The following is a 26,721-nucleotide window of genomic DNA, read 5'->3' as shown; positions in this document are numbered from 1 at the left end:
CAGATGAAGGTAAAGACCACAGCGCCGTAAACCGACGAGTGATGTGGCTTACATCACGTCCAAATTGTCAAACACCCTCGGGCCATTGAACCAGTGATTGAGTGGAAATGCTACTGACCCCTCGCTGTCCCATATATCTTCACGTAAGTATGTCTTCCGGTAGGGGCCTCATGCTCCGCATTACGGGTACCGAATTCACGTACCGAGGCGAAAACTGGGCTGCAACGTCGATATCTGATATCTCATTACTATCATCAACCTTCGCTTTCACACTGTCGCATATTCGCATCCTTACCGGCCGTCATCGCAACCAGACACTGATCCGGTTATATTGCACACTTTATTTTCGTAATTATAACACATACAGTGCATTGCTGCGATTTATCACCGCGATGCTTTCTTGAGTGGACGGACTCGTTACAACTGCCGGCTGCAGACAAACACAGGCTACCGACAGATATGCGTGGACAATGGCGGTCGGCAGCCTCGGCTAAGCCTGGCATCGAATGCTGCCCGATCCCGGAGTAATGAGCGTACACAGCGGTATTGCAGTCATCGAAGACTGGGCCGCTGGGTAAAGCGGCGCCGCGACTCGCCTTGTCGCGGCCGCCTTGGACGGGTGAGTGAGTGAAATATGGAGCGGCACAGGCAGACGGGCACAGAGGGGGACAAATAACAAGCGATTAACGATATCAGCGGAGCAAAAATAACACTGGACGCAGCCCGTGTGGCACCACATGGGCGACTAGAATAGTGTAACACAGATTATACCGGTCGGCATGACTGCCGGGCACCAGGTACGACCTGGGACGGAATCGGGCCCGGCCGGGACGGAGGTGGGCCACTCAGAGCCGGAAGCCCTGCTGCCCGGTGCCCGCCCACGTGCCCACGAACCGTAGCACGTCCGTCAGCTCCACGCTGTTGGTCATCTTGGCCGTCATCACCAGCGAGTTCCAGTCGTCCTTGTTGGCCACCTGAGAGCGCAGAGGGACAGACATACAGTCGAATAGCGACGGACGGAAACACGGCGTCACGCTTGTTGAATTATAATCTTTACACCGTTAAAGGGACCCTCCCACCTTAACATTAGTTTTGAGTTGAGATAGCCAAATTGGTGGCCATGGCCTGAAAATGCCGGTTTGGGCATTCACAACATCGAAAAATGCCTTAATTCGGAGATATGGAATTTCAAACTTGCAGTTTTCGGATTCTAAGGGGCTAATGCATTGGTATGCCCCCTTAGAATTTGTGACGTCAGCGGAGATCTAACGATTTTTAAATCTTTTGCTAAAACGTTTGGCAGCACGCGGTGGTATATGCTGCTTTGCGCGCAACAAATGCCGCACTTTCAAATAAAGTCGCTAGGAACAGCGGAGATCCCAAAAAGTAAACAAAAGTAAAAGTCTAATATCTTGAAAACCGGTGAATATTTTTCGATGAAATTTGGTAGATATTCATTTTTGCTCTTTCTGAACCGAGCGACATCACTTTCATGCCAATTCATTAACTTTTTTGAAGGTGGGAGGGTCCCTTTAAAGGGACCCTCCCACCTTCAAAAAAGTTAATGAATTGGCATGAAAGTGATGTCGCTCGGTTCAGAAAGAGCAAAAACGAATATCTACCAAATTTCATCGAAAAATATTCACCGGTTTTCAAGATATTAGACTTTTACTTTTGTTTACTTTTTGGGATCTCCGCTGTTCCTAGCGACTTTATTTGAAAGTGCGGCATTTGTTGCGCGCAAAGCAGCATATACCACCGCGTGCTACAAAACGTTTTAGTCAAACATTTAAAAATCGTTAGATATCTGCGATGACGTCACACATTCAGAGGGGTATTCCTATGCATTAGCCCCTCTGAATCAAAATGCTGCAATTTTGAAATTCAATATTTCCGATTTAAGGCATTTCTCGATGTTGTGAGTGCCGAAACCGGTAATTGTGAGCCAGGGACCCCATTTTGGCTATCTCAACTCAAATCTAATGTTAAGGTGGGAGGGTCCCTTTAATGCAGCTATATCGTCATTACGAGCGAGCGAGCGCAGCGAAGTCTTTTCAATATAACGGGAAAATCTCAGTATGAGCGGCCCGGCCCGGCCTGTAACGCTTTTGAGAGGCTTATATCTCAGCAACCACTGGACCGATAATTTGGCCTGCGGTCTTTTTTTGCTGGGTAGCCCCATCCCTTCTACCCCGTAATTGACTACTTCTGATACATCTCAGTGACTCGTGGCACGTGCCACGTGAAAAGTCAAGGGTGTTCAAGCAGTTTTGCAAAAGTAGTGATTTTGAGAGGCCCATATCTCAGCAGCGGCTTGAGGGATTGTCTTGCGGTAATTTGTATAGGATAGCTGCACCCCTTCTACCAAAGGTCGGATACTCTTGATCTATGTGAGTGACCCTCACTGCACGTGCAAAATACAAAAAGAAGAGGTGCCAAATTTGTTCCCATTTCAGTAACTCGGTAATTACTGGGGCGATTTCGCTGAAACTTGGCATATAGGTAGGCACCCACCAAGCAATGCATTCCCATGTGTTGCGGTTAGGGTGCTACTGCACGTGCGCACGTGCAGGGGGCGTTTCCAGATCTCGAGAACGGCTGGGCCGATTGCGCTCGAATTTGGCACACGGGGACCGGTTAGTAGGGTGCCGTGCAAAAGTCATTTTGGACCCCGTTTGCACGTGCGCACGTGCAGGATGCCGCTTCCAGATCTCAGGAACGGCTGGGCCGATTGCGTTCAAATTTGGCACACCGCTAGCGACCGGTTAGAAGGGTGCTTTGCACACAATGTCCCAAAATTTGTCGATTTGGGTGGGTAAAGACATCCAAATGAAATTCATTTTACACTCTCGCCACCAATTTTTAAGAACAATTTTCCACTCCCAACCAAGAAATCTAGATTTTTTGCCTATAGAAAGAGCAGTTGTGTGGATGCCCAGCTTAGCATCAAGCATCCTACACCTTAGAATCAAATGCATGCTTTTTGTTGTTTTTCACTCTTTTTGGATCTAATCAAATCAGCAGTTTTTCATTCTCTCTCCCCTCTTTTTGGTGGGTAATTTTCCCCTCTGACACCCAAGACAAAACTCAATTTTGGGACACTGTTTGCACAAGCCCGTTGGAAGTACCCTCTCGCCCTTACGCACGTGCAGGGCTCACTATCTCGCTCGCTCGTTCTTCGCCCAAAAGGCGTTTTACTGGTTTTATTCAATAAAATGTAAACGTTATGGGGCGGCCCAATTGGAATAAAGCATTACTCCGATAGTCTCAGAAAATACGGTGGAGTGTGGAAAACACGGTAGCAAGTCGCACCACACCATCACTAGTCTGCGAGTTCAGCAGTCAGTGTGCCTTCTCACCCGCAGATCGTATACGCACCCAGGCTCCTATCTCATACGCACCTTGCCGTACTGGAACTCCATTTTGTTCTTGAGCACGGGGTAGCCGGTGACGACGCAGGGCGGCGCTCGGCTGCCGTCCGGGTTGAGCAGCGAGGCGGCGTAGCAGCCGCGCTCGTCGCGCGGCAGCTCCTGCTCCACCGACTGGTCCATGCTGACGGCCAGCACCCACTCCTTGGCGCGCTCCGTCTCGGCGGCGTCCACGTTGGCGCGCGGCGGCAGCGGGATCTCGAACGGCACGTCCGTGTCGGCGAAGTCGCTGTGGTCGATGGTGTCCAGCGAGCCTTCCTCGATGGCCTCCACCAGGTCCAGGAAGTGGTTCCAGCACACGAACGCCAGGTTGTCCCAGCCCACCTTCTGCACAGCGCCGACACACACACACACACACACACACAGAATGTTTATTAATCAACACGTATTACCAAAAAGAGAAACGGAAGTAGAAAACAAATAGTTATACAAGGCGTTTCGAAAAAATAATAGCAGATTGGTGCAAAAGCGCCAAGCGCTTAATTCTAGGCACCTCTCTGTAAAGGAAATGAAATTAATTGCCGACAACCCAGACATACCGGTAACTCGCTGCGCTAATGGGCCAGCTACCTACAGTAATGAACCATGATTCGCTTAAAACCTTCTGAATAAACAGCGATGGAATAAACTTGATCGTTGGAGATTATTCTAAATCTACGAGTTGAAATCCCGCATAATTAACGTTTACGTCTCACGAAAAACAAAATTCGGCTACGGAACTGAGAATAGCCACACTGCTTATTCAGCCACCGCGCCTGAGCCGTGCCGACCCACCTTGGCGTCGACGCCCGCCTCGAAGAAGGCCTTGTCGGCGGGCACCAGTTCGGTGTAGCGCAGCAGCGACACGGAGATCTTGCTGGCCACCATGGTGAGCTGGTCGACGCTGTAGGCGGCCGAGCGGGCGGCCAGCAGGTGGGCCACGAACAGCATCGTCTGGAACACCTCGTGCACCGCCGAGCCCGCCTCCGCCGAGTGGTTCATGTTGCCCACCTGTGCAGATAATGTCGCGTGCGTGACCGATGAACCCTCGGTCAACTAACGGATGGAAAAGACACTTCAACCTAAGCTGGACCTGGATAGAGGCAGGGGAAATTTCAAAGTTTTAACGATATCTAGATAGGAAGAAAATAATTGAGGCAAACACAATTACAGTCAAATGTCCAGCTGCAGCATTCGCTATGACTATCCGCTCCCTGGCTGGCCGGCTCGCCCGGCGGTCTGTTCCGCCATACTCACCAGATCGAAGAGGAACTCTCGCAGCTCCGACCACACCTTGTAGCTCTCGGGCTTGGCCAGCGAGTGTTGGCCGAACATGCTGACCGTGATGTACTTGTAGATGTTGTAATTCTGCGACTGGGCCGGCGCGCCGTGCTTCACGTACAGCTTCAGCGCGTCCACCGGCATGTTCTCCTGTAGGGTAAGACACAGGACAAAGGTCAGTCTGCAGGGTAAGACACCGGACAGAGGTCAACAGGGTAAGACACAGGACAGAGGGAAGCAGGTTATGGCACAGGCCAGAGGTCAGGTTGCTGCACGGTAAGACATACGAAAAGGCCAGCAGGGTAAGACACCGGACAGAGGTCAGCAGGGTAAGACAAAGGACATGAGGTCAGTAATTTGAGACGACCGCAGCAAGCCACTTCTCCACTGCCGTGCGGCATTTCACATGGTGATCGATGCGTTTTGATGGACGAACCATCTGGCTGATATTCAAGGACGGGTTTACGTCCAACACCCGGTCTTTAAACGCCCGATCACCGTCTGACTAACCTTGATGAGGTGGGCGGCGTACAGGGCCAGGTACTTGTGCAGCACCTGAGGACCGTGCTGCTTGGCCGTCTCAATGCACTTCTGCCACTGACCTGGCCGCGCACAGAGGTCAGGTCAGGCCGGGTCACAGCACCGATAGGCACACTTACAGCCGTTGTGATTGATTAAAAACCAGACTACGGTCAACATCATCATTTCGCCTGGCGCAGTCATGTTCACCTCAAAACTCAGCATTCCTCGCGAATCGAGTCAAAACAAATGACATCCCCAGTTGGCGAGATCGTACCCTTCTGGACGAACATGTCGAGCCCCTGGATGACGTCCACGCTGGCCAGAGCGTCTGCCTGGCCCTCGGTCTTCAGGAACTCCTTGTACTTCTCCTCCACGTACTTCAGATAGCTGCCGTACAAAATCGGTGAAGTTCATTTAAGGGGTAGTTCAGGCTTTACCGCAGTTCAAATTATGGGAGCCCCGGTTAGCGAACGGTTGTGGGACGGCAAGGAGCATGTGCGCTATAACATATAATACGTTCACTAAACCGAGAGGTTCGTCAGGTCTGGCTCGGTGACATACCTCGGCTCCATCTCCTGGGCGATTTTCTTGGCCTTCTGCCACTCGGACGCCTGCACGAGCGCCTCGATGGCCTCGCGCACTTTATCCGAGCCGAGGAACACCTGGGCGGCCGCGCTGTTGGCGCCGATCTCCAGCAGCCGCTTACCTGCCGGACGACGGGTCAACGGAGATCACCGCGCAGCAATCGATGATCGAAGCACAACGGAGCAAAGCCATGAGCGCGGTCGGGGATCAGCGACACGTCCGAAAAAATAGCAGTTTGGTCGGCTTGTTCATCAATGAAATCCGTTGGTCGATAGGACGCAAGCATAGGACGTAACAAGCAGCCGATAACCGCTCGGCTTTTCGGTAACGGCGGTGATTACTAGCAGCCCGGCAACGCGCAAATGACTCGCCTGTCAGTCTGGTCACCGCTTCTAGTTCTTACCCATCTCTGCTGCCAGCTTGGGTCCCTTGGTGGAGCCGAGGAACTTGATGGCCAGTTCGGCGGCCTTCATCCAGGCCTTCTCCACGATGGCGCGGTCCTGAGTCATCGACGGGTTGATCTGTTCGCACGAAACCAGGAACACGGGGTCAGACGGACTTCAGCGTCAACTATAGTGTGATTCGGCAATGGGGATATTTATCCGCGAGCCAAACAAGGCACATATTCTCCATTCAGCCGGCCGCTAAAAAAAAAAGAAGAGTTTCATCACATCGCATACCAAACGCCCGCGGCCAATGGCCAAGCAACCCCCGACTCGGTCTACCGCGCCGCCCCGCCTGACCTTCATGTAGCAGTCGATAGCCTTGGCGACGTCGTCGGTCTGCTCCCACTTGGCGGCCTGCTCGAGCAGCATGCGCACGTCGCCGCTGGCCGTGCTGGTGCCCGTCTGCTTCATCACGTTCTTGTCGTACTCCTCCTGCAGCTCGTCCAGCTTGTGCGGTGCGTACTCGCGGCAGACGCGCAGCGCCTCCTGCCACATGTTGGCCTCCTGCCACGCGAAAATCGACGGACAGCGTCAGTGCAGGGATCCGGACACAAGGACACAATAACACTACCGTTCCTCGTCTTCCATGTGTGTGTAGGCCAGTCCTATCTCTTATCTATGACTTATCTATGACCCCAGGGGTCAGATGGTCCACGCCGCCATATTCACCTACCTTGTAGAGTCCGATGGCCATCTCGGAGCGGCCGGCCCGCAGCAGCAGCGACTCGAACTTGCTGTAGTTCTGCTCCTGGAACGCCTGGCGGGCCTGGCCGACCAGGATGTCCGGCACGGAGTCGGGATCGTAGTTTTCGGCCACACGCTGCGCCGACGGCCACTGCTGGTTGTGCACGTACCTGCAGCGGAGAGACGAACACAGAATGACAGCTACTGCAAGTCACACATACCACCGACTCTCCATGTCAAATTATTTGACGGCGCGGTATGAAGTCAGACCCGGCACGGATTGTGCTATGACTCACATGAGCACGGCCTCGCGCGGTTTTCCGGCGCGGATGAAGGCCTCCTCGGCGTCAGGGAACTTGCCGTCGTCCTCGAGCGCCATGGCGTGCTTGTAGTGGATCTCCTGTACCTTGTTCGGCGGGCTGCCCTTGGCCAGCTCGAAGGCGAAGTCGAACTGCAGGCTCTCGCAGGCGTACTCGATGCACTGGTCCAGGTAGCCGAGCTTCCTGAGCAGCTTGACGGCCGACTCGCCGCCCATGGTGCGCGCCCACAGGTAGGCCACCTGTTTGGCGGCGTTGTTGCCGCCCGAGTTCTTGGCCACCTGGGGGCGGACGGGACAGACGGTTGGTCAGGTAGCTCGGACGGGAGGGACGAGACGGTCCGGTAGCGCGGACGGGAGACATGAGACGGTCAGGTAGCTCGGACGGCGAAGAGACAGTCAGTTAGATCGGACGGATAAAGACGTTTAGTAAGTCGGACAAATCACTTCATGAGAGTGAGAGCAAGTTAGTCAAGCTGTACTGGCACATAGGCATTGCACTTGTCGTTAGTGAATTGTCTGCCAAGAACCACGTAACTCTCCCGTTTGCCGTGTGCTCACCCTGAAGGCGTCCTCCCAGCTCTCCAGGCCGCGCCACATGTTGACGGCCGCCTTCCAGTCGCCGCCGGCCACGTAGTGTTTCTCAGCCTCCTTGTAGTTGTTTTCGTTCTCCAGCTCTCCGCCCAGGTGGACGTGCGTCTGGTTCACCAGCTCCGGGTGGTGCTCCGTCACCAGCCGCATCATCTGCGGCACCAGCACCAGCGTCAGTCATATGCCAGTTCATCGCCACTGCCAAACACCCGGCACCAGTGCGCAGACCGGTCTCACCCAGTCCAGCCGCAGTCCACAACTAACACTCGCGGTACTGTAAACAGGTAGCACAAGAAGTAGGCTAACCTTGGGCCAACCACTCAACCTGCTGACCACTTTCCGTCACACTGTCGCACGGTCCACCGTGACGCCCACCCACCTGGTCGTACTGGCGCTGCTTCTTGTACATGGTGATGGCCAGGTCGGGCTCCTGCACGGTGATGTACAGCTTCTCGGCGTCCCTGAACTTGCCGGACTCCTCGAGCTCCTGCGCCTGGTGGATGTACATCTGCGTCACCTGCTCCGGAGCCATGTGCTGGCGCGCGATGTAGTGCGCCTTGTCCCACTTGCCTGCAGAAAAAAAATGAAGAAGGGACCGTTAAAAATCTGGGGTGTACACGCACAGGCGAAGCTGTTTTGGAGGTGCCCAAACAAAGGCTTCAGAGCTATAAGCATGGAAAATGTTATATCTTTGAGCAAATTCTGACAACAGTCCGGGCTCCACACTTAGCATCGGCTACACTCCGACTCTAGCCGGAGGTGTGGGCATTGTTTCGGCCCGGCGCGGCGTTCCGTCGGCTGATCGGGCGCCGTCACTGGACGATATACTGTGCCGCAGTGCACGGTCGCCGCGCGGTACAGTCTACGCTCCAGTGAACGTTGCGTATGCGTTGGGAAAGACGGGCATGAGCTGGACAGGTGGCCATCGGACGAATGAATGAACGGATCTATTAACAAATGAATGATCGAATACCAAATCAATGTTAGAATAAATGAATGGAATAAATGATAAATGATAGTGAGCCTACATATTGGATGAATGTGCCGAAAATGAGTGGACGAATGCAAGAAAGCGCTGATGAATGAATGAATGGAATAAATGATAAATGATAGGTGAGTACATGGATAAACGAAAAATGAGTGGACGAATGCAAGAAAGCGCTGATGAATGAATGAATGAATGAATGAATGAATGAATGAATGAATGAATGAATGAATGAATGAGTGAGTAAATGAACCTCGCCCTGCGTCCTCCGACTACTGAACGGCGCACTGACGCCACTGACCGGCGTTGTTGTACATCTCGATGGCTTCCTTGAACATGCCACCGTCCATGAAGAGTTTCTCGGCGGTGGCGTGGTCGCCGATCTGGGCGAAGTGGTTTCCGAGCTTGAGCAGATAGGGCGAGATGTCCTGTTCGCCGCCAGCCGCCTGTGGCCGTCACAAGGCACGGTTAAGACGTAAAAAAAGAATGTGAGGTCACAAACTAGCACGCCGGCAGAATGATGAGGTAGATCGCAAATATGATTAAAGCTTCGGAGAAAACAGAGCAGGGCCGCGGCTGTGGGAGCACATATGAGATGAACTATCGGCTGCGGCTGGTCGAGCCCAAGGGAATACGGAAACTGGATTTCAGGAAAACGGTTCGAGCATAAGTGTGAAAGACGTGATGTTTCATACCTTCTTCTTTTTCTTCTTCTTCTTTTGCCCATCAGCCTGTGCGGCTCCAGGATTGTCGGCCAGGTAGCCCTTGAAACGTAGGAGAGGTTCGAGGAGAGGGTAAGGACAATTAGGACAATGAGAGGTCGCCTAGCATTCAATTATCACAGACTGCAACACGCCACAATATTTGAACTCGAGCTTGAAAAAGTGATACCACGACACATCCTCTGCACCGGCGAGGCCTTGCCCGATTTTCACAATCGCCGCCTTCCAGCCCTGTCTGCTGTATGCGTCTGACCCACCTGGACGATCTGCATGGCCTTCTTCCACTGACGGGCGTGCACGGCCGCGTCCAGCGCCTTGATGGTCTTGCCGGCCTCGATGTAATGGCTGATGGCGGCGTCCATCTCGCGCTTGGAGACCAGGTAGTCGCCCCACTCCTCCTCCAGTTGGACCACCACTGTGGACGGAACGGAACGGGCAGGGTGACCGGCCGGGCTTACAGCACGAGTTTGTCAGTGATCCAGTGGCTAGTCATATCCGGTATTGGGATCCGATGCCGGTTCCCAGGTGCCTTTAGAGTGACAGTTACGACTCCAACATTTAACATAAGTTACGTCCCCAGCCCGTGTCGCGGCCGACCAGCCCTGTGCACCCACCTGATGGGAAGTTGGAGCGGGCTAGCGCCACGGCGCGCGGGTACGCGCTGCCGCGGCGGAAACAGTCGAGCGCCGGCTCCAGCTCGTTGACCCGCTGGTACATCTCGCCGGCCTTCTCGAACAGCTCGGCCGTGATGAGCGCCTGCGCGATGGCGTTAATGAGGCCGACGTTGTTGGCCAGCTCCGGCGTGTTGAGCGTCACCCTGGCCGCGGAGCGGGCGTTAGAAAGGTGGTAGCTGGTGGCCGTCGCTCGAGCATCAGCGTATCAGTGACTGTTTCAATGGTAGAGGAATGTCGGAGAGCTTTGGTAGGCTGTGGTCAAATAAGATCAGTTATCTTGAGCCGTGGCGGCCAACTTTGCAAACCTAAAAGGCACTTATAGCTCGGGAATTATAGCCTTCGCAGCTCGCAGGCACTTTCAGTCTCTCAGCAGGACTGTTGTTCAGCCCACCTCACCTAGCCGCCGGGGTCGGACCGTCGCCTTTTCTCACCGGGCCGCCTTGGCGGGGAGGCCGCTGCGCAGGTACAGCTGGACGGCGTGTATGTAGTCGCCCTCCTGCTCCTTGAGCTCGCCGGCGCGCTCCTCCTGTCGGGTGGCCATCAGCCACTGGTGGTAGTTGGCGCGCAGCTGCGGCAGCTCCGGGTGGCGCCGCGTCTCGGCCACCTGCAGTGCTGTGTACCAATACAGACACGGGGACACCGACACGGCGTCAATCGACACGGGGAGGGACGGCCGCCCGTCCAGGTCTGTCTCACTCAACTTGTATAGCTAACAACCAACAGATGCTGCATTTAAGAGAAGTCGACCAAAATTTCACATCGACCATATTCCGTGGCACAATGTTGCTCAATATCGGCAATATCGGCAATACAGGGTGTCTCACAAAAAGTGTACACATTTAAAATGAAGATATTTCAGCATATAAGCACGCGCTCACGTCAAATTCAGGCTTAAAATGAAGCTTAGCTCGTGCCAATTTATTTGACATACAATTTGTTAGTGAGTCATGAGACAGTTAAGTGAAGAGGAAAGGAAAATAATCGTGAAATTTTACCTTCAAACCGGTTCCCTGGTATTGACTCAGAGGAAATTTAGGGCTCATTTCCCTACAATAAGAGAGAAACCGCCGGCAAACACAATAAAACGGCTTACTGAACATTTCGTGGCTCACGGAACAGTCGGAAATCAAAACACTGGAAACAGCGGCCGCAAGATAACTGCCCGAACACCTTTGAAAATCGGACAAGTCATTCGGCGAGTTGAGGAAAAGCCTGGAGTGTCCGTGCGGCACCTTGCGCCACAAGTTGGACTTAGCCGCTGTTCCACGCATCGGATTCTTAGGAAGGACCAAGGCATACAGGCTATCAACATCTCAAGAGCTTTCCAAGTCTGATTGCCTACAACGGTTGGAGTTTTGCCGTTGGTTTTTAGGAAAGTGCTCGTCTTGCCCCAGTTTCATCGGCAACATTTGGTGGTCCGACGAGGCACACTTTTACCTTCACGGCTTACCTAATCGTCAAAACCACAGACACTGGGGCAAAGCCCGCCAGAGAAGACTTTGGAAGTCCCATTACATTCTCCAAAAGTGACGGTCTGGTGCGCGCTTAGCGCCCAGGGCATAATCGGACCGATCTTCTTTGAAGACGGTGACGGAGAACCAGTGACGGTGACTTCAGACCGTTATCTGGCAGTGTTGAAGCGCTTTTGGCGGTCTCTCAACAGCAAGTGCGCGGACACCATTTGCCTGCAATGGTTCCAGCAGGACGGCGCTCCAGCGCACACGTCAAGAGCCACGCTGGCCTGGCTGACCGAGCGCCTGGGAAGCCGGCTGATCTCCAGGCGGGCCCCCCCACAGCTGGCCACCCCACTCACCCGACCTCACCCCCATGGATTTCTATCTATGGGGGTATCTGAAGGATGTCGTGTACGTGAAGGCGCCGCACACGCTAGACGAGCTCAAAAAGGCCATCAGAGGAGCCATACGCGGGATAACCATGGAAACATGCGCCCGTGTAACTCAGGAGACCATGAGGCGCGCCACCACGTGCGCTGAGCGCAAAGGCTGTCATTTTGAGCATCTAAAAAAATGAGCGCATCGCTAGAGTATGGGAAACTGATTCGGTATGTGAATATAAAGACGTGCAAATGATATGCGAATAAATTTGCAAGCTTTGTGCTTTCCAGCGATATTTGTGTTTTTTACGTATGTTTTTAACAATACGGAGCTATTTACAAAACAAGTATGTACACTTTTTGTGAGACACCCTGTATTGGATCCATTTGAGTTGTTGGTAGCGTAAGTCATAATCGCAGCCTCTGTTGGGACAGAACGAATCCCCGTTCCGAATCACCTACCTTCGTCCCACTTGTTCATGTTCTGGTACATGCGGATGACGCTGTCCACCTGGTTGTTGTCCAGGTAGATGGCCTCTGCGTCCTTAAACTGACGACTGAACACCGCCATACGCGCCCGAACCTCGTAAAAGTCCATGCCGTCACCGTGTCCTGACGAGGATCAGCGTCAGGTAAGGTCAGATGCAGGTCGTCCTCATGCTTTCTCACGCTCGATGACACTATCGCAATCAGGCTCACAGTCGAAATAACCGAAACTGAACCGGGCTTGGGACAGCTGATCACGCTTATGTTACGTTTCGTAGGACCGGATCCGGGAGCATTGATCACAGAAGCGGACTGCCCCCGAACGTGACGACTGACGAGGACACTTTTAGTACGCACCCATTTTCTGGGCGACCTGTTCGGCGAGCATGATGACCTCGCGCAGGTACTTGGCCTTGGAGACGTCCCCCAGGGCGGCATAGCACCGCTCGGCTGTGACGGACCAAGATGGAGAAATCAGAGGACGGTATCGCCGACCAACACACTGCTAAACTGGCCGCAGCGTAGCAGTCGCCGTAGCACCGCTTGGCTGCGACACAGACGGACAGCCGACAAACACAGTTATACCGGCCTGCAGCGTTACTCAGTCCCCGTAGCATCGTTCGGCTGCTGCACATACTGAGAGAGGAGATCAGCGGACCGTATCGCCGACCAAAACCAATTGCTAACAGAGCTCCACAGTCATACATAATGCTGTATTATTGATACAGCATTAGAGTCACCCCCTACGGCCTACATCGTATCAAATGGGCGCGGCTGCACGACGAACGACAGTCATGGGCAAGGATGATAGCTAATTCAAATATATTGTAACAAACAAAAGACGCGTGTAGACCCGGTGTTCCTGTCACGGTGCCCGGTCCCACGACCCCACCCAAACGATGTGCAGCTGCTGACTGTCTCAGTCTCTGTAGTGCCCGGTCCCCAGTATCCGCCACCCACTGTGCAGCTGCTGGCTCAGTCCCCATACCTCCATCCCTCCGCCACCCACCGATGTGCAGCTGCTGAGTGCTGACTGTTAGGTTAGGTCTCTGTGGTCCCCAGTATCCGCTACCCACCGATGTGCAGCTGCTGACTGTCGACCGCCAGCCGGCCCAGCGTGCGCCACATGGCCTCGGCCTCCGGCGTCAGCTCCAGCGACTCGAGGAAGGTCATGGCGCGCAGCAGGTCGCCGTCATCGATGGCCGTGCCGAACTCGATCAGACCCTCGTCCAGCGTGTACGAGTACTCCTGGCGGCTGTCCTGAACTATCACCTGTGTATGATCGGGAAGGGAAAGATCAGGGCTGATTATAGCGTCAAGTAAAGTGGCAGCCCTCCAGTGCTATCATGGCATCAAGCTGTAACAACACTGCTGACTGCATTCGTACATCACTGGTTGATCAATTCTATCAGCCACAACCAGCCTGGGCGACATAATTATTAATTACTTCCATCCGTTTAGCATTAAGACGGACCGGCGAGCCCTTCAGCAACATCCCCGTGGTAGTGCTGCACGCTGTAGACTACCCACACGCCCCGCGGCCGGCCGGTCGCGCGCACCTCTGTTTTGTTGTCGCTGCGGTCGATGTCGACGATGTCTCCCTTGATGGGGAACATAGTGACCCGTTCGGGGGCGTCGATGTTGTACCAGATGCAGAGGTTGGTCTGGCTCTGGGCCACCACCACGTCGCTGCCCGGCACCCACTGCCGGAGACGGAACGGCGTTCGACGAGACGGTGTGAGACGGGAATCTCTAAACGTTTCACAATCATCTAGACTGCCAGCAACTACATTTTAACATCCTTTTACTGCGAAACAAAATTAACATCGAATGTCTTTCGCAGTGCACCAACGTTTGCATTGTAGTATACAAACATCTGTCAGGTAGGCCGCCGCCCACAGGCCGTGTGAGTTGTGTGACTCGCCTGCACGAAGCTGCAGTAGTTGAGTATGACGGTGTTGGTCTTGGTCTCGATGTCGACCAGCTGCAGTCGCTGCCGTTTGTCCCTGAACAGCAGCTTGTGGCCCGTCTCGTTCAGTTCCAGCCAGTCGATCTTGGTGTCGTGAGAGATCACGCCCAGGTTCACCCCGTACATGAGGTCAACTGTCGCAGACACCGGTCAGGTGAGGTTAGTGTCAGGAGCTCGGATCGGGTCGCTCCCACTGCCGGGGAAGCGGATTGTTAATTTTGGCACACCACAATTCCATCGCACAAACCTGACACTATTGCCATCTGATTCTGATATATTCGATATTTACGTCTTACATGTAAAATATTCTGCAATGACATTCGGCACGCCAGTCAGAGCAGTCGACACAAACTCCGAGAGATAGACCGCCACTCACTGATGGTGATGGTCTTGAGGTCGACCAGGTAGGCCATCTTCTTGTTGTCCTCGACACCCTTCTGTCTGCGCTCGTTGATTCGCACGCTAATGAGGTGCGGGTTCATGAACTCGGTGCTGTCGGCACAGGCAAGCTCGGTTAGCACAAGACAGCTCGGGCAGTGGGGTTACATATAGCGTAGATGATGCAGCGTTATGATCTAACCTACGACAACCGCAACACGGTCCGTCCGCTCTCACCGAACTGATCCGAGGAGCTCGTTGTTGCCGTATTCGATGATGCTCAGCTCGCCGGCGTTGAAGATCATGCAGCAGTTGGTGTTCTCGAAGAAGAACTTCTCGTTGCCGCTGTTGTCCATCCAGGGCACCTCGGAGAGCAGGTTTCGGGAGAGATCGCCCACCAGCAGCGTCTCCGGCGTGCGAGCCACCAGGTACCGCTCCTTGCCTGGGGAGCAGCGAAGACCGGATGGGCTGAGGGCCAGAACACTCGAGGGTTGGGTACCGCTCCTTGCCTAGAGTCCTTTCTTCGCAAACAGCGTACAACTCGTAACTTCCACCAGGGTCACCCAAGAATGAGCACGACAGAGATAAGAGATAAGGATGTTAAAATGATTCTGAGGAACGCCTGCTTTTCCATCGTTTATTAATCATCATAAAAAACATTTCAGCAGCGCAGTCATGAGCCCCATCATGAGACCTCGCATGTCCACCGTACCCATGAATTTGACGTCCTCGATCTCGTATCCGTACTGGGACTTGAGGATGACGCCCCGGCCGCCGCCCTTGAGCGGTTTGATGAGCACCTGGGACGGTCCGACGTAGGTCATCTCCCACCGGTCGTTCCAGACGGCGCGCCTGCCGGGCACAGCAGAGCGACCGTCATACCGGGGCATCCGGACACTACCGGATACCCGACACCGGAGAACCGTCACATCGGAGAGGTCATATTTCATATCACGTTGCACTTCATCGGACAATTACAGAAAAGGTGATGTAAGTTGTAACGTTTTTGCCGTAGCATGCGCCGTAGCATTTCACACACAGCAAATCGATGATGGGAGCATTCATTAAAATATTTTGACAGCTAACAAACTAGCCTAGACATTCCCCAGAAAAGATACCTGCCACTTACGTTAGTAACGTAACTCGTGACCGCGGTTTGTCTATTCACTATTGTGACGTCATTAATCACCGAATGTCCAATGTCCGTCCATTCTGAAAGCCTGCACCGACCTGTATGACCCCTCCCTCCGGACCGGTTCCTGTCCCGACCCGTATCCCCTGCCTCCCTCGTTCCCCATGTTCCCGGTCGGTTCTTGTCCGACTCGCTCCGCCTCCCCTCCCGTCCACTCAGGGTAATTTATTATCGCCCACCGTCCCCTGTCTGCGTCGGTCGCCCGTCCCGCAGTATGGAAGTTCATAAAACACCACACGCCGCGAGACCGTTATCATTTCTCGCCCCGCAGTCGGCCCATGCGCCGTGTCAGAGCGGGGACACGACGTCACTGAGCACGCTAATTTGCTAAGATACTTATCATCAACAGAACAAAATGGAACGCGCACAAGCACAGTGCCTGTCCCAACACGTCTGTCCCCACCAGTGGCGGATCCAGGGGGGGGGGGGGCAAAATGGGCATTTGCCCCCCCCCCAAACGGCATAATTTTAACATTATGCCTATGGACGATGCATGGAAAGAATCGATAAATTGTTATGGTTTGCCCCCCCCCCAAAAAAAAACTCTGAGCTGGATCCGCCTCTGGTCCCCACGTCCGCCGCTCTACACTCCACCGTAACCAGCCCTCTGCATTCCCGTCTCCCTCCCCCTCCTCCCCGCCAAGCTCCCCACCCCGTTCCGCCGGCCACCGGACTGACTTGAGAGCCGAGTCGAAGAGCTCGACGCTGCCGCACAGGCTGCCGCAGGTGACCCGCGAGCCGTCCCGCTTCCAGGCCAGCGCCGTGATGGTGTACAGGTTTTTGATCTCCTTCATCTTGGACTCCTCCCAGATGTTGCGCCGCGGGCTCCAGTCGAACACGCGCAGCCTGCCGCAATGGGAGCGGAGCGGTGGGAGTCCGATTAGCGCGGCGGACAAGGGCGCCGGGATGATTGGGCACTGACACGTCGCCTCACACACATAGAGTTACACACTGGAAATCAACCCTCGCCCGTATTGGTGTTCAGTGCCAGCCTCGAACGTATAAGGGAGGGGGTCTGTTGGACCCCCCATACCGTTTGGCCCCTGATCGAGCTATAGCTTCACGGAAAAAACTAGCGTGGTTCCCGTAACGATACGAAGCCGATGATGCCCAATTTTAACCCTCGCCGGCCGAGGGGGGGGGGGGCGGGTGCCGCCCCCCCCCCATAGGGTTTTTTTCGCGATAGCTCCGAACACGCTCGCGATAGAGAGCTGAAACTTGGCATACCTGACCTTTGATCCAAGCCGCATCTTTTGACACCAACCGCATTTTTGGGTCAGGTCAGGTCACTGACCTATGACGTCATAAGTGAACCTCTGCACGGTCTTCAGATGTCGCAACTTCGCAACGCCCTCACTGCCAGAGGAGATGTCACAGGGAAATGAAACTTGCAGGATCTAGTATCCATTATGAGTCCCACAACTTGTATATCTCGGATTTTTCCTAAAGGTCATATGAGGTCAGGTCATTTTCGTGACCTCACCATTATAAGTCAATGGGGAAAAATGAAAACTGTTATTCTGGCGCCGGGAACGATCTCCAACTATCTCAAGCACACAGAATCGTGATTTGATGCACTCCTTGCAAGGTTAGATGCGTCACTTTTGCAATGTTGACCTTGCGTGACGTCATTTATGACGTCATCAAGGTCATATTAGTTTTTCGTCAATAACTCTTGATCAAATTGAGCTAGCGAGTCGGGAAAGCCACCAATGGACTCAGGAATACCTGCCGAATCGAATGATATGCGACATGACCCCTTTCGACCAACTTCGTGACCTGGGGGTGCTGACCTGACCTTGACCTGAGGTCAACACCCCAAGTTGACCTGACCCGGACAAAAAGTATATCATTCGACGCGCCTGAGCGAGACGAACACGATGCTGCCAAAATCGGCGCTCTGCGGCCGTTTTTTGCGAAGTTATTCACCAAAAACTGAACCGTACCTTGGGGCACTTGACCTGACCTCAGAGGTCACCGGTTGACCTAGGACCTTAAAATCGGGTACCAATCTCTGCGTCTCGTAACGGCGCACACGCTCGTTTTTTCCGCGACGCGCTAGCTCCACCAGGGGCGAAACGGCGAGGGGGGGGGGTCGTACCCGCCCCCCCCCCCCTCGGCCGGCGCGTATGTAGAAAACCAATAGGTCCGGCGAGGGTTAAGGTCCTAGGTCATCAGTTGACCTTCCAGGTCAGGTCAATGCCACAAAAGTCGGGAAAATCGGGACCTGTTAGAACGTCGTAAAGTGCAGCTGCTGTGGGGCTTTCGGGGTGCTGAGCACGAATATCATGTCAAGTTTTGATCACAGATGTCTTCATACATTTAGGCCAGGTCGGGTCAGGTCAGGTCAGGTCAACCAGTTGGGGTACCTACTGCCGCCCGCCGGGTATTCGTAGTTATAGGTGTCTGGTGTCAACCGCCTCTGACAGATTCGAAACATGTTACGAAGGCACCAAAACTACTTCGGAAATGTTCAAATGGTTGTTAAATTCGAATTCAGCTACAAAAAAATAGCCTAAAAACATGTAAAACTCGAAAAAGTGACCCAAGGTCATCAAAGGTTAATGACCGGACCTGACCTTGACAGCCACCCTAATGCATGGGACCAGCACCATATCACATGTTTGAACGCTTGAAACCATGAACAGACTGCAAATGCGCGGCTAATGCGAGCCGACATACGCCGAATCGCGATTCCGGCCAAACATGGTCTGAGAAATAAGCCACAGGTCAAAGGTCATTTGGGTCAGGGTCATGAAATTTTCAGGGTAGGTGTAAAATGGATCAACTCGAGGATACTTACAGTTAAGTTGCGATCGGCCGCTTTTCACGCGAGTTATTCGCGAAAAACCGAGGGGGGTCCAATCGACCCCCCGTAAATGGGCCAGGGTTACGAAGGTTGCCTGACGTCATGGGCGGACCTCCACAGCAGTGATAAATACGAATGAAGATAGGCATTTGTAATAAATCTTATTATGACTGAATCACTTTGGAAACGTATACCTCGCCGGTAGGCTCATTGGCCAACTACTACGCATTTCAGACAATCTGGAACAGTCCTTTTTGGCTCTTTCTCGTTACCTATACGCTTGATTTCAACCAAACTTTGACACAATGTGTTTCAATGGCCTACCTAATTTTTACTAATATGGTCTTTTAACAAAATGTCAAAATGAAAGGCACTTGTCGTTGACTTGTAATGGTAAAAATTGATCGGAAAACTCTGCACCGTGGTAGAGGCTAGCATGCCGTTGCATGCAGCGTCAGCTGTTGCGCCGCAGCTAAGCTCCGCCCACTGCGCCGCGACACCGGGACCGGTCATTCGCCGCTCGGGGTCAGAGCGGTGCGGAGCTCTGACGGACTGGAACGAGACACACGCTAACGCAGGCATCATTGCGTGAATATTGTAAATGTCGTATCTCGCGCGGAGAGAATAAGGATGAAGAATGCAATGCAAATCGGTGTATGTATAAAACAATAAGCCACTCCTAGCTACAGAATGTTATTCCCTATGCAGACTTAAAATAATCTTATTTTCAATAATTTATAGCGAGCCTCTCCGCAGCCGTTTTCCTACAGGCTATTGTGCATTTAAGGAGTAACGGGACAGAATTCACCGGACTGTCTTTGCATTCAACGGCCTTATCTAATTGAAGATATCCACATAGATACTTGTAGGTATTTCGTTTTTTTGTTTAAAAGAATATTTTTTTTTTTGGGGGGGGGGTGAAAATAATAGGTAAATCTTTCCATGACATTTCCACAATGCTTTCAGAATGTTGTTGATAGATTTTAGGCCCGAAAAACAATAAAACAGGGAAAGATATAGGATGACTCAATCTGAAAATGTAGATATGCAATATCGAGAGTTAATGATCTCCCATCCTTCACTCCCCCTTGTCAGTCTCTCGTCTATACGTTTATAATATATTGTCTCTCGTCTATAGCCTAATCTCTATCTTCGTCACTTGTCTCTGGTCTACCATCTTTTTGTCTGTCTTTCGGCTACCGTCTTTGTCTCCTGTCTCTGCTCTAGCGGCTATGTATATGCATATTGTTTGTTGTCCACTAGCCAACGTTTACCGTTCGTCTCATTGTCACCTTGTCTCTTCTTCCTTTCTCTTTCTTCCTCCGTCCTTATTTGTCGTAGAACAACTTATTAAAAGTTCATGACATGCAAACAAGTGCTCCACTCCGCTGCGCTGCGCGCGCGGCCCGCACGCCGGCCGGCCGGACTGCGACTGCCGCCGACATGACCCGAGGCTGGACCGCAAGTGGGCGGAGCCAAGCCGCAGTGTGCTAGTGCGTCTCGACCAATCAGAGGGGAGACAGCGCCCAGCCTGTGTCAGCCTCTAAGCAGGGCTCTGACGACCTAACATTATCAGTCAATGACAAGTGCCTTTATTTTTCATTTTTCGTTAATAGACCATATTGATAAAAATTAGGTAGGGATCTCAAACTACCAATGTCAAAGTTTGGTTAAAATCAAACGCATATACAACGAGAAATAGCCGAAAAGGACTGTTCCACAGGGTCTGAAACGCATAGTAACTGACTTCCTGCTGAGTTAGCTGACTTCCTGATTGTGGGGCTGATGACTGACATGGACCGGTCCATGGACTGAGGACTGATACTGACCTGTCGAAGCTACCGACGACCACGCTATAGCTTTACCTGTCGAAACTGCCGACGACTACACTCTGTCCGCTGGGGCTGCAGATGGCTGTGGTCAGCTCCTTCTCACTGTCGTCGCGCGCATAGTCAAACTGCTGTCCCAGCCGACCCTCCTGCGACGGCAGTACGACACGGACCGTCACAGCGGTGAAACGGGAAGACAGTCACCGTCACAGCGGCACCACGATAAGTACCGTCACAACTGACATTCTATCGACGAACAGTTTCAGGGGCCATAAGTTTGCGTTGAACTGCATTTTACTCAAACTTAAATATATGATAAATATTTAGCAGTTTGAACGTCCGATTTGCACTTCGGCTGGCTTTCGAGAAAATAAATCCCAAAATTTTCCGGCGCAAAGTCCAGCAAAAGTTTTGCTTTTGATGAAGCTGAATAGACAATGAACGATGACAAGAAGTGAGTGCTACGGCAGTGGAGTTGGTACCGCGGTTAGGACAGAATTCGAGCTGCAGCGGACTGGCGGCACGTTCACATCGCTCGGCGCCCGGACCAGTGCGGCACTCACCTTAGTGTAGAAGATGAACTTTCTGTCGCAGCCGCCGATACCGATGTGGTTGTTGGCCCAGCAGAGCGCGTAGGGCGGTACGTTGTGCTGTAGGATCTTACCCTGCGGGTAGGGGTCGACGCCGCCGGTCAGACTACATATATGTACCTACCAGTCAACAGAGACGGTAGGGTTTGTCGGAGGTCAGTCTATGAACAGGCCCGGCCGCCGCACGTCTTAACTCCCAACAATCAAACGGCGGCAAATCTAGTAAACGAAGCATCCTAGCAAGAGCTTACAGCATCGCACAATCACGCATAAAGCGTTTATATGCCTTTTACAGCACACAAATATCATTGTTGCATATCAGTACCATCTGGTATCGGCTGATTTCAGTCCGGTCATTCGGGTAGGTATAAGTCATCATAACGAGTAGGACGCAGTCGGTAGCATGGATTTACATTTATTTCGTTACCGAGTCGTGTGTGTAGAATGTAGATAATAAAACATAACCGAGATCGACAAGGACAGGTTCTGTCACGCTAGACTGATAGACGCTGGCGAATGTCCTACATCATTCGGTGACCAAGGTTCAACCGAGCTATCAATCATCTGATGACAACAAAGCATGACGTCAACCAACAATCACTCCACCATCAAGACTTTGAACCCCTGCTCGGTCGGACCAAAGTCTCAAACGAACTATTGTAGGTTCAGTGGGGTCGCTGCGCAAGCTCGAGCGGGTAGGATTGCTGGGGTCGCATCCTGCCGCCTGCTACCAGTCGGAACCCGTCCCCGTCACCTGTCTCTGCCTGCCTGCATGTCGGTATGTCACCGTATGAATGGGTCGGCCCGTCCCGCACACGGCGCCGTTTCATGTTACGACAGGCCACGGAACACGTGTGCGGGGAGGGGAACCGAAGACGCCGGCAGCGGCCGCGTCGGCGCGTGGACGGAAAGTGAAACTACCCCGCCGTGCAGTACCGCCCCCCCCCCCCTCCCCCGCCGCCGTCGGCGCCGACAACGGCCACCGACGAAATGGGGGAGGGGTGGGGCGAGAGGAGGCGTGGACAAAAGGCCGTGACCTCTCCCCTCTCCACATTCATAACAAGTGTCCTGGCGGGACCATTACCCGGGGCTGATCGGCCATAGATGCCGTTTGACGACGGGAGGGTCGGGAAGGTGTCAGGAAGGGGGGGGGGGACACCGACTAATGACCAGTCGGCCACGTCGTTCAGTATACTACCGATGAAAGCGGAGTTATGAGCGATAATGGAATAGGAAGGGCGAGAAAGAATGTCACTGGACTGTGCTGGCTGCATACTATCCGTGACAACAGAGTCATGTGAAAACACACTATCCCGCAGTAATGATATAATCGGTAAACTGAGTCGATCATACACAAACGTTTCGCAGCCATCGGCAAACAAGTCAGCAATTGTCGCATTTAATGCCCATGTTACCGTACCTGAGGCAGTTGTTCCTCATCTTTGGACACGTAGAACCGAACGACGGCGCCGTCGGCGTGTCCCGACAGGAAGGCCGTGCCGCTGGAACTGCCGAGTGGGACACACACCGGTCAGTCACCGGTCACCGCGCCCGTCACCGCGCCAGTAACGGTCACTGATTCACCGAGTCGGCCGGGACTGGGTCACTCGGTCACTCACCGGGCCAGTCCGCTGTCACGAGACTGAAGGAAGTAGGCGGTACAATCATACGAGAGAATGATGAGTTATGCATGCATGCACGGATGCATGCTAGGACAAGCTTACTTTTCCTAGCGCGAAAGCATCGGTAACCGAAAACATCGTTGTGCCGGGATGACAAACGCTACATCGCGGGAAGCTCTAACTATAGGTAACGGCTTCGCCGGTGGTTCATCGAATAAATGGCCTTGAGGCTTGAGTTAAAGGGACCCTCCCACCTTAAAGGGACCCTCCCACCTTCAAAAAGGTTAATGAATTGGCATGAAAGTGATGTCGCTCGGTTCAGAAAGAGCAAAAACGAATATCTACCAAATTTCATCGAAAAATATTCACCGGTTTTCAAGATATTAGACTTTTACTTTTGTTTACTTTTTGGGAACTCCGCTGTTCCTAGCGACTTTATTTGAAAGTGCGGCATTTGTTGCGCGCAAAGCGGCATATACCACCGCGTGCTACCAAACGTTTTAGTAAAAGATTTAAAATCGTTAGATCTCCGCTGACGTCACAAATTCTAAGGGGGCATACCAATGCATTAGCCCCTTAGAATCCGAAAACTGCAAGTTTGAAATTCGATATCTCCGAATTAAAGCATTTTTCGATGTTGTGAGTGCCCAAACCGGTATTTTCAGGCCATGGCCACCAATTTGGCTATCTCAACTCAAATCTAATGTTAAGGTGGGAGGGTCCCTTTAACATTAGTTTTGAGTTGAGATAGCCAAATTGGTGGCCATGACCTGCAAATACCGGTTTGGACACTCACAACATCGAAAAATGCTTTAATTCGAAGATATGGAATTTCAAACTTGCAGTTTTCGGATTCTAAGGGGCTAATGCATTGGAATGCCCCCTTAGAATTTGTGACGTCAGCGGAGATTTAACGATTTTTAAATCTTAGACTAAAACCATCGGTAACACGTGGTGGTATATGCTGCTTTGCGCGCAACGTCTGCCGCACTTTAGGGCTGCCAAATTATTGCTTCCAAATAAAGCCGCTAGTAACAGGGGAGATCCCAAAAAGTAAACAAAAGTAAAAGCCTACTATCTTGAAAACCAGTGAATATTTTTCGGTGAAATTTGGTAGATATTCGTTTTCGCTCTTTCTGAACCAAGGGACATCACTTTCATGCCAATTCATTAACTTTTTTGAAGGTGGGAGAGTCCCTTTAAATGATTTATCGAAGGAATGAATGGAAATTTCGAAAGAATCAAACAAATACCTACAATAAACAAAACAACTATATGGAATGAGGAGGCCATTTCTTAACAGTAATCATTTTCACCAAGAAAGAGTGCTGTTGGTTTCGTCCAGGCAGTCGTTTAAAAATGAGTGCTGTATAACAGCATGCACTGTGCTCACTTGGGCGAGAGGGAGACGACGTAGGACTCTGTCTGGTAGAGCGTCTGCGACTTGTTGGACTTGACGTTGGCACCGCGCACCTTTCCATCGGCCAGGCCGAACACGATGGGACCCTCGAGAGGCCAGATCAGACAGGTCACCGCCGCCGACTGGACAAATTTGTTGCAGATCACCTTTTTCTCGCCCCTGCAGCGGTCACAGCCGGGTGGCGGCCGTTAGTCAGCGGCACAGGCTCCACCGCGTCAGTGGTATGATGTGAGTGGGTGGTGAGTAGGACGGGACAAACATACACCTTCTCTCTAGCGGACCCCAAAACATCGGAAAATATATTCTAATTAGTCCATGACATTTGGCTGTACTGTCTCGTAGGGTGTGGCTTATCAAGAAAGCTCCTGTGAAAATGTAATATACATACATTGTCCATTTTTTCGGAAAATGTTTAGGATTGGTGGCGTTTCCAAGGCCATCAGCCAGCCACGCCACAGGTACGCTCGCGAGTCACCAGCTCCCCATACCCCGGTCAGAAATCAAAACCACTCACCAGTCACTTCCCGGCCCGTAAGAACACCCGCTCACCAGTCCTCGCCGATCTTGTAGACAAATATGATGTTGTCTGACTGTCCGATGGCAAGCTTGGTGCCATCTGGAGAGAACGCCAGGCCCTTCACCACGTAGCTCTTTTTGCCGTACTGTCAACCACAGGTGCGTGACATGGATCGGAATTTTGTAACGATCGACCGCTATGCTTCTAGCACACTCCACAGGGTTCGAATAAGGTTAGATTTGGCTCTTAAAATCGCTTGACCTATTAACTAGCCTCATGGCATCGGTATAAAATCATAACGTTCTCGCATGACTCCGATATGCATTTGACAATGAAAATATTTGGCTTATGTACTGGAACATTTGGCTCATGACTATCGAAATATTTGTTCATAAAGCAAATTGCACCTTAGCATCGATGGGCTTGGTGGAGAATTTGTCCTTTTTCTCGCCGTTTTCGTCAAACATGATAACGACGCGATCAGCGGTGCAGACGGCCAGCTTGACGTTGTTGTAAGACCACGTCATGGCCGTTATTTTGGCGGCGCCGTCCTGATGACATAATGGGAGGAGAACGTGTCAGGACCAGGGGTGAGGGGAGGGTGAACATTGTTCGCAGAAAGGTACACATTCATTGAAAGCGAGGTGCGGTAACTATCCTGTTCTGGAGTGCCAAGCCCTAGCCTTCATGCCTGCATTTGTAGGCGAATGCAATGTGAATTCGAGCAAGAAATCAAGAATGGGTAGGTACTTGGTAAGTGAAACCTAGCAAGACATCCTTGAGTGCAATTTTGTGGAACACCAATTAAAATTAGGTCCACAGGCTCATTTAGAGGATCATTTAGTGCAAAGTGCTCATTTAGAGTAGAGTGAGAGGTGAGAGGATTACAAAATTACTCGAGCGAAACTACTTCTATAACTGAAGAATTTGAAGTAACATACGAACGGTACCTTACCTACCTACAACTACGACACCTGATCGGTTACGTTCAAAGGTTGATATTTATGCGACTGACATACCTGAGCGGGTAAAATTGTTTTCAGATGCTTCAGCAGCATTTTAATATCTTGCTGTAGCCCCAGTCAGCAGAAAAAACAACTCGATTCTTAAAAAATGTGAACGGGAACGAATTACAGGAAACCAAGTGGGTACCTGCACCTTTTATGTACTCGGAGTCGGGACTACAATTGCACCGCATCAACGGCAGCGCCTCGCACGCTAAACGCATGCATACTACACACTTGCTACACGCTCCCGTCCTCCAAACCTCTGTGGATTTGTAACGTTGAAGCAAGTTGCGTATTTTGAACCATCCCACTTTATACCAAGGCCGTATATATACAGAGCACCAGCACAGAAATACAGTCAAAATAATGAGTAACGCGGGTCGGCGTTCTGCTGAGGCATTTCGCGGTTTATTTTGTTTACATTTAGGAATGCTGTTCTGCAATACCAGTTTCAGTAGAAACCTGAATCGACCTGTCTGATTGGCTGGCTGTGATCAGTAGACTCAACCGACTCAACTGTATTAGGTATAACTTCTTTCCAGCCAAGTTTCCGGCATTCCATACTAATTCTACGGAATGTATTTTTGAAATTAAGTTAAAATAAAATGTAAATAATTTTGAAGGAAAATAAACCGATACTTATGAATAACATTAGCCTTGCTTCGAGGTTCAGTACTTCATAGTGCTGATAAAAAGTTATGTTAGAGTTCATGTTTTATGTTCTTTTAAAAATAAAATTCATTATAGAAAAATTGAAAACGCTAAACCATTTCTCGAATCATGCTAGAAATGCTAAAATTATGGTCATATAAGTGTGAAAGTCTGCCACTTTTCAAGGTCGAATGACGCAAGCGT

General features: G+C 51.9%; 1 protein-coding gene across 2 annotated transcripts; it reads right to left on the bottom strand.

Moving 5' to 3' along the window:
- Positions 1–321: 321 nt before the first annotated feature.
- On the bottom strand, positions 322–26,291 carry LOC122378993 (intraflagellar transport protein 172 homolog). 2 transcript variants are annotated; one of them, XM_043360783.1, is made up of 34 exons: positions 25,879–26,291; positions 25,267–25,410; positions 24,892–25,004; positions 24,316–24,501; positions 22,721–22,808; positions 21,274–21,375; positions 20,747–20,859; positions 16,751–16,918; positions 15,593–15,732; positions 15,118–15,322; positions 14,879–14,994; positions 14,458–14,636; positions 14,093–14,236; positions 13,610–13,805; positions 12,891–12,983; positions 12,510–12,659; positions 10,645–10,825; positions 10,154–10,356; positions 9,797–9,954; positions 9,513–9,581; positions 9,119–9,263; positions 8,212–8,402; positions 7,803–7,985; positions 7,222–7,523; positions 6,915–7,095; positions 6,539–6,745; positions 6,199–6,316; positions 5,772–5,916; positions 5,485–5,597; positions 5,199–5,290; positions 4,665–4,838; positions 4,203–4,418; positions 3,402–3,755; positions 322–974 (listed from the first exon to the last, which is right to left on the bottom strand). In XM_043360783.1, exons 1-34 carry the CDS (start codon positions 25,915–25,917, stop codon positions 846–848), a joined length of 5,337 nt encoding a protein of 1,778 aa, XP_043216718.1. In that variant the 5' UTR covers positions 25,918–26,291; the 3' UTR covers positions 322–845. The 2 variants fall into 2 exon arrangements, with proteins under 2 accessions (XP_043216718.1, XP_043216719.1); XM_043360784.1 differs by lacking the exon at positions 9,513–9,581 and having other exon boundaries at positions 25,879–26,274.
- Between the last annotated feature and the right edge of the window lie 430 nt (positions 26,292–26,721).

This window comes from Amphibalanus amphitrite, unplaced genomic scaffold, assembly GCF_019059575.1.
Source record: "Amphibalanus amphitrite isolate SeventyFive unplaced genomic scaffold, NRLGWU_Aamphi_draft 000069F_arrow, whole genome shotgun sequence".
NCBI classification, from domain to species: Eukaryota; Metazoa; Arthropoda; class Thecostraca; order Balanomorpha; family Balanidae; genus Amphibalanus; species Amphibalanus amphitrite.
Note: the sequence above shows the minus strand (reverse complement) of the source record. Positions and strands in the feature narration are given on the sequence as shown.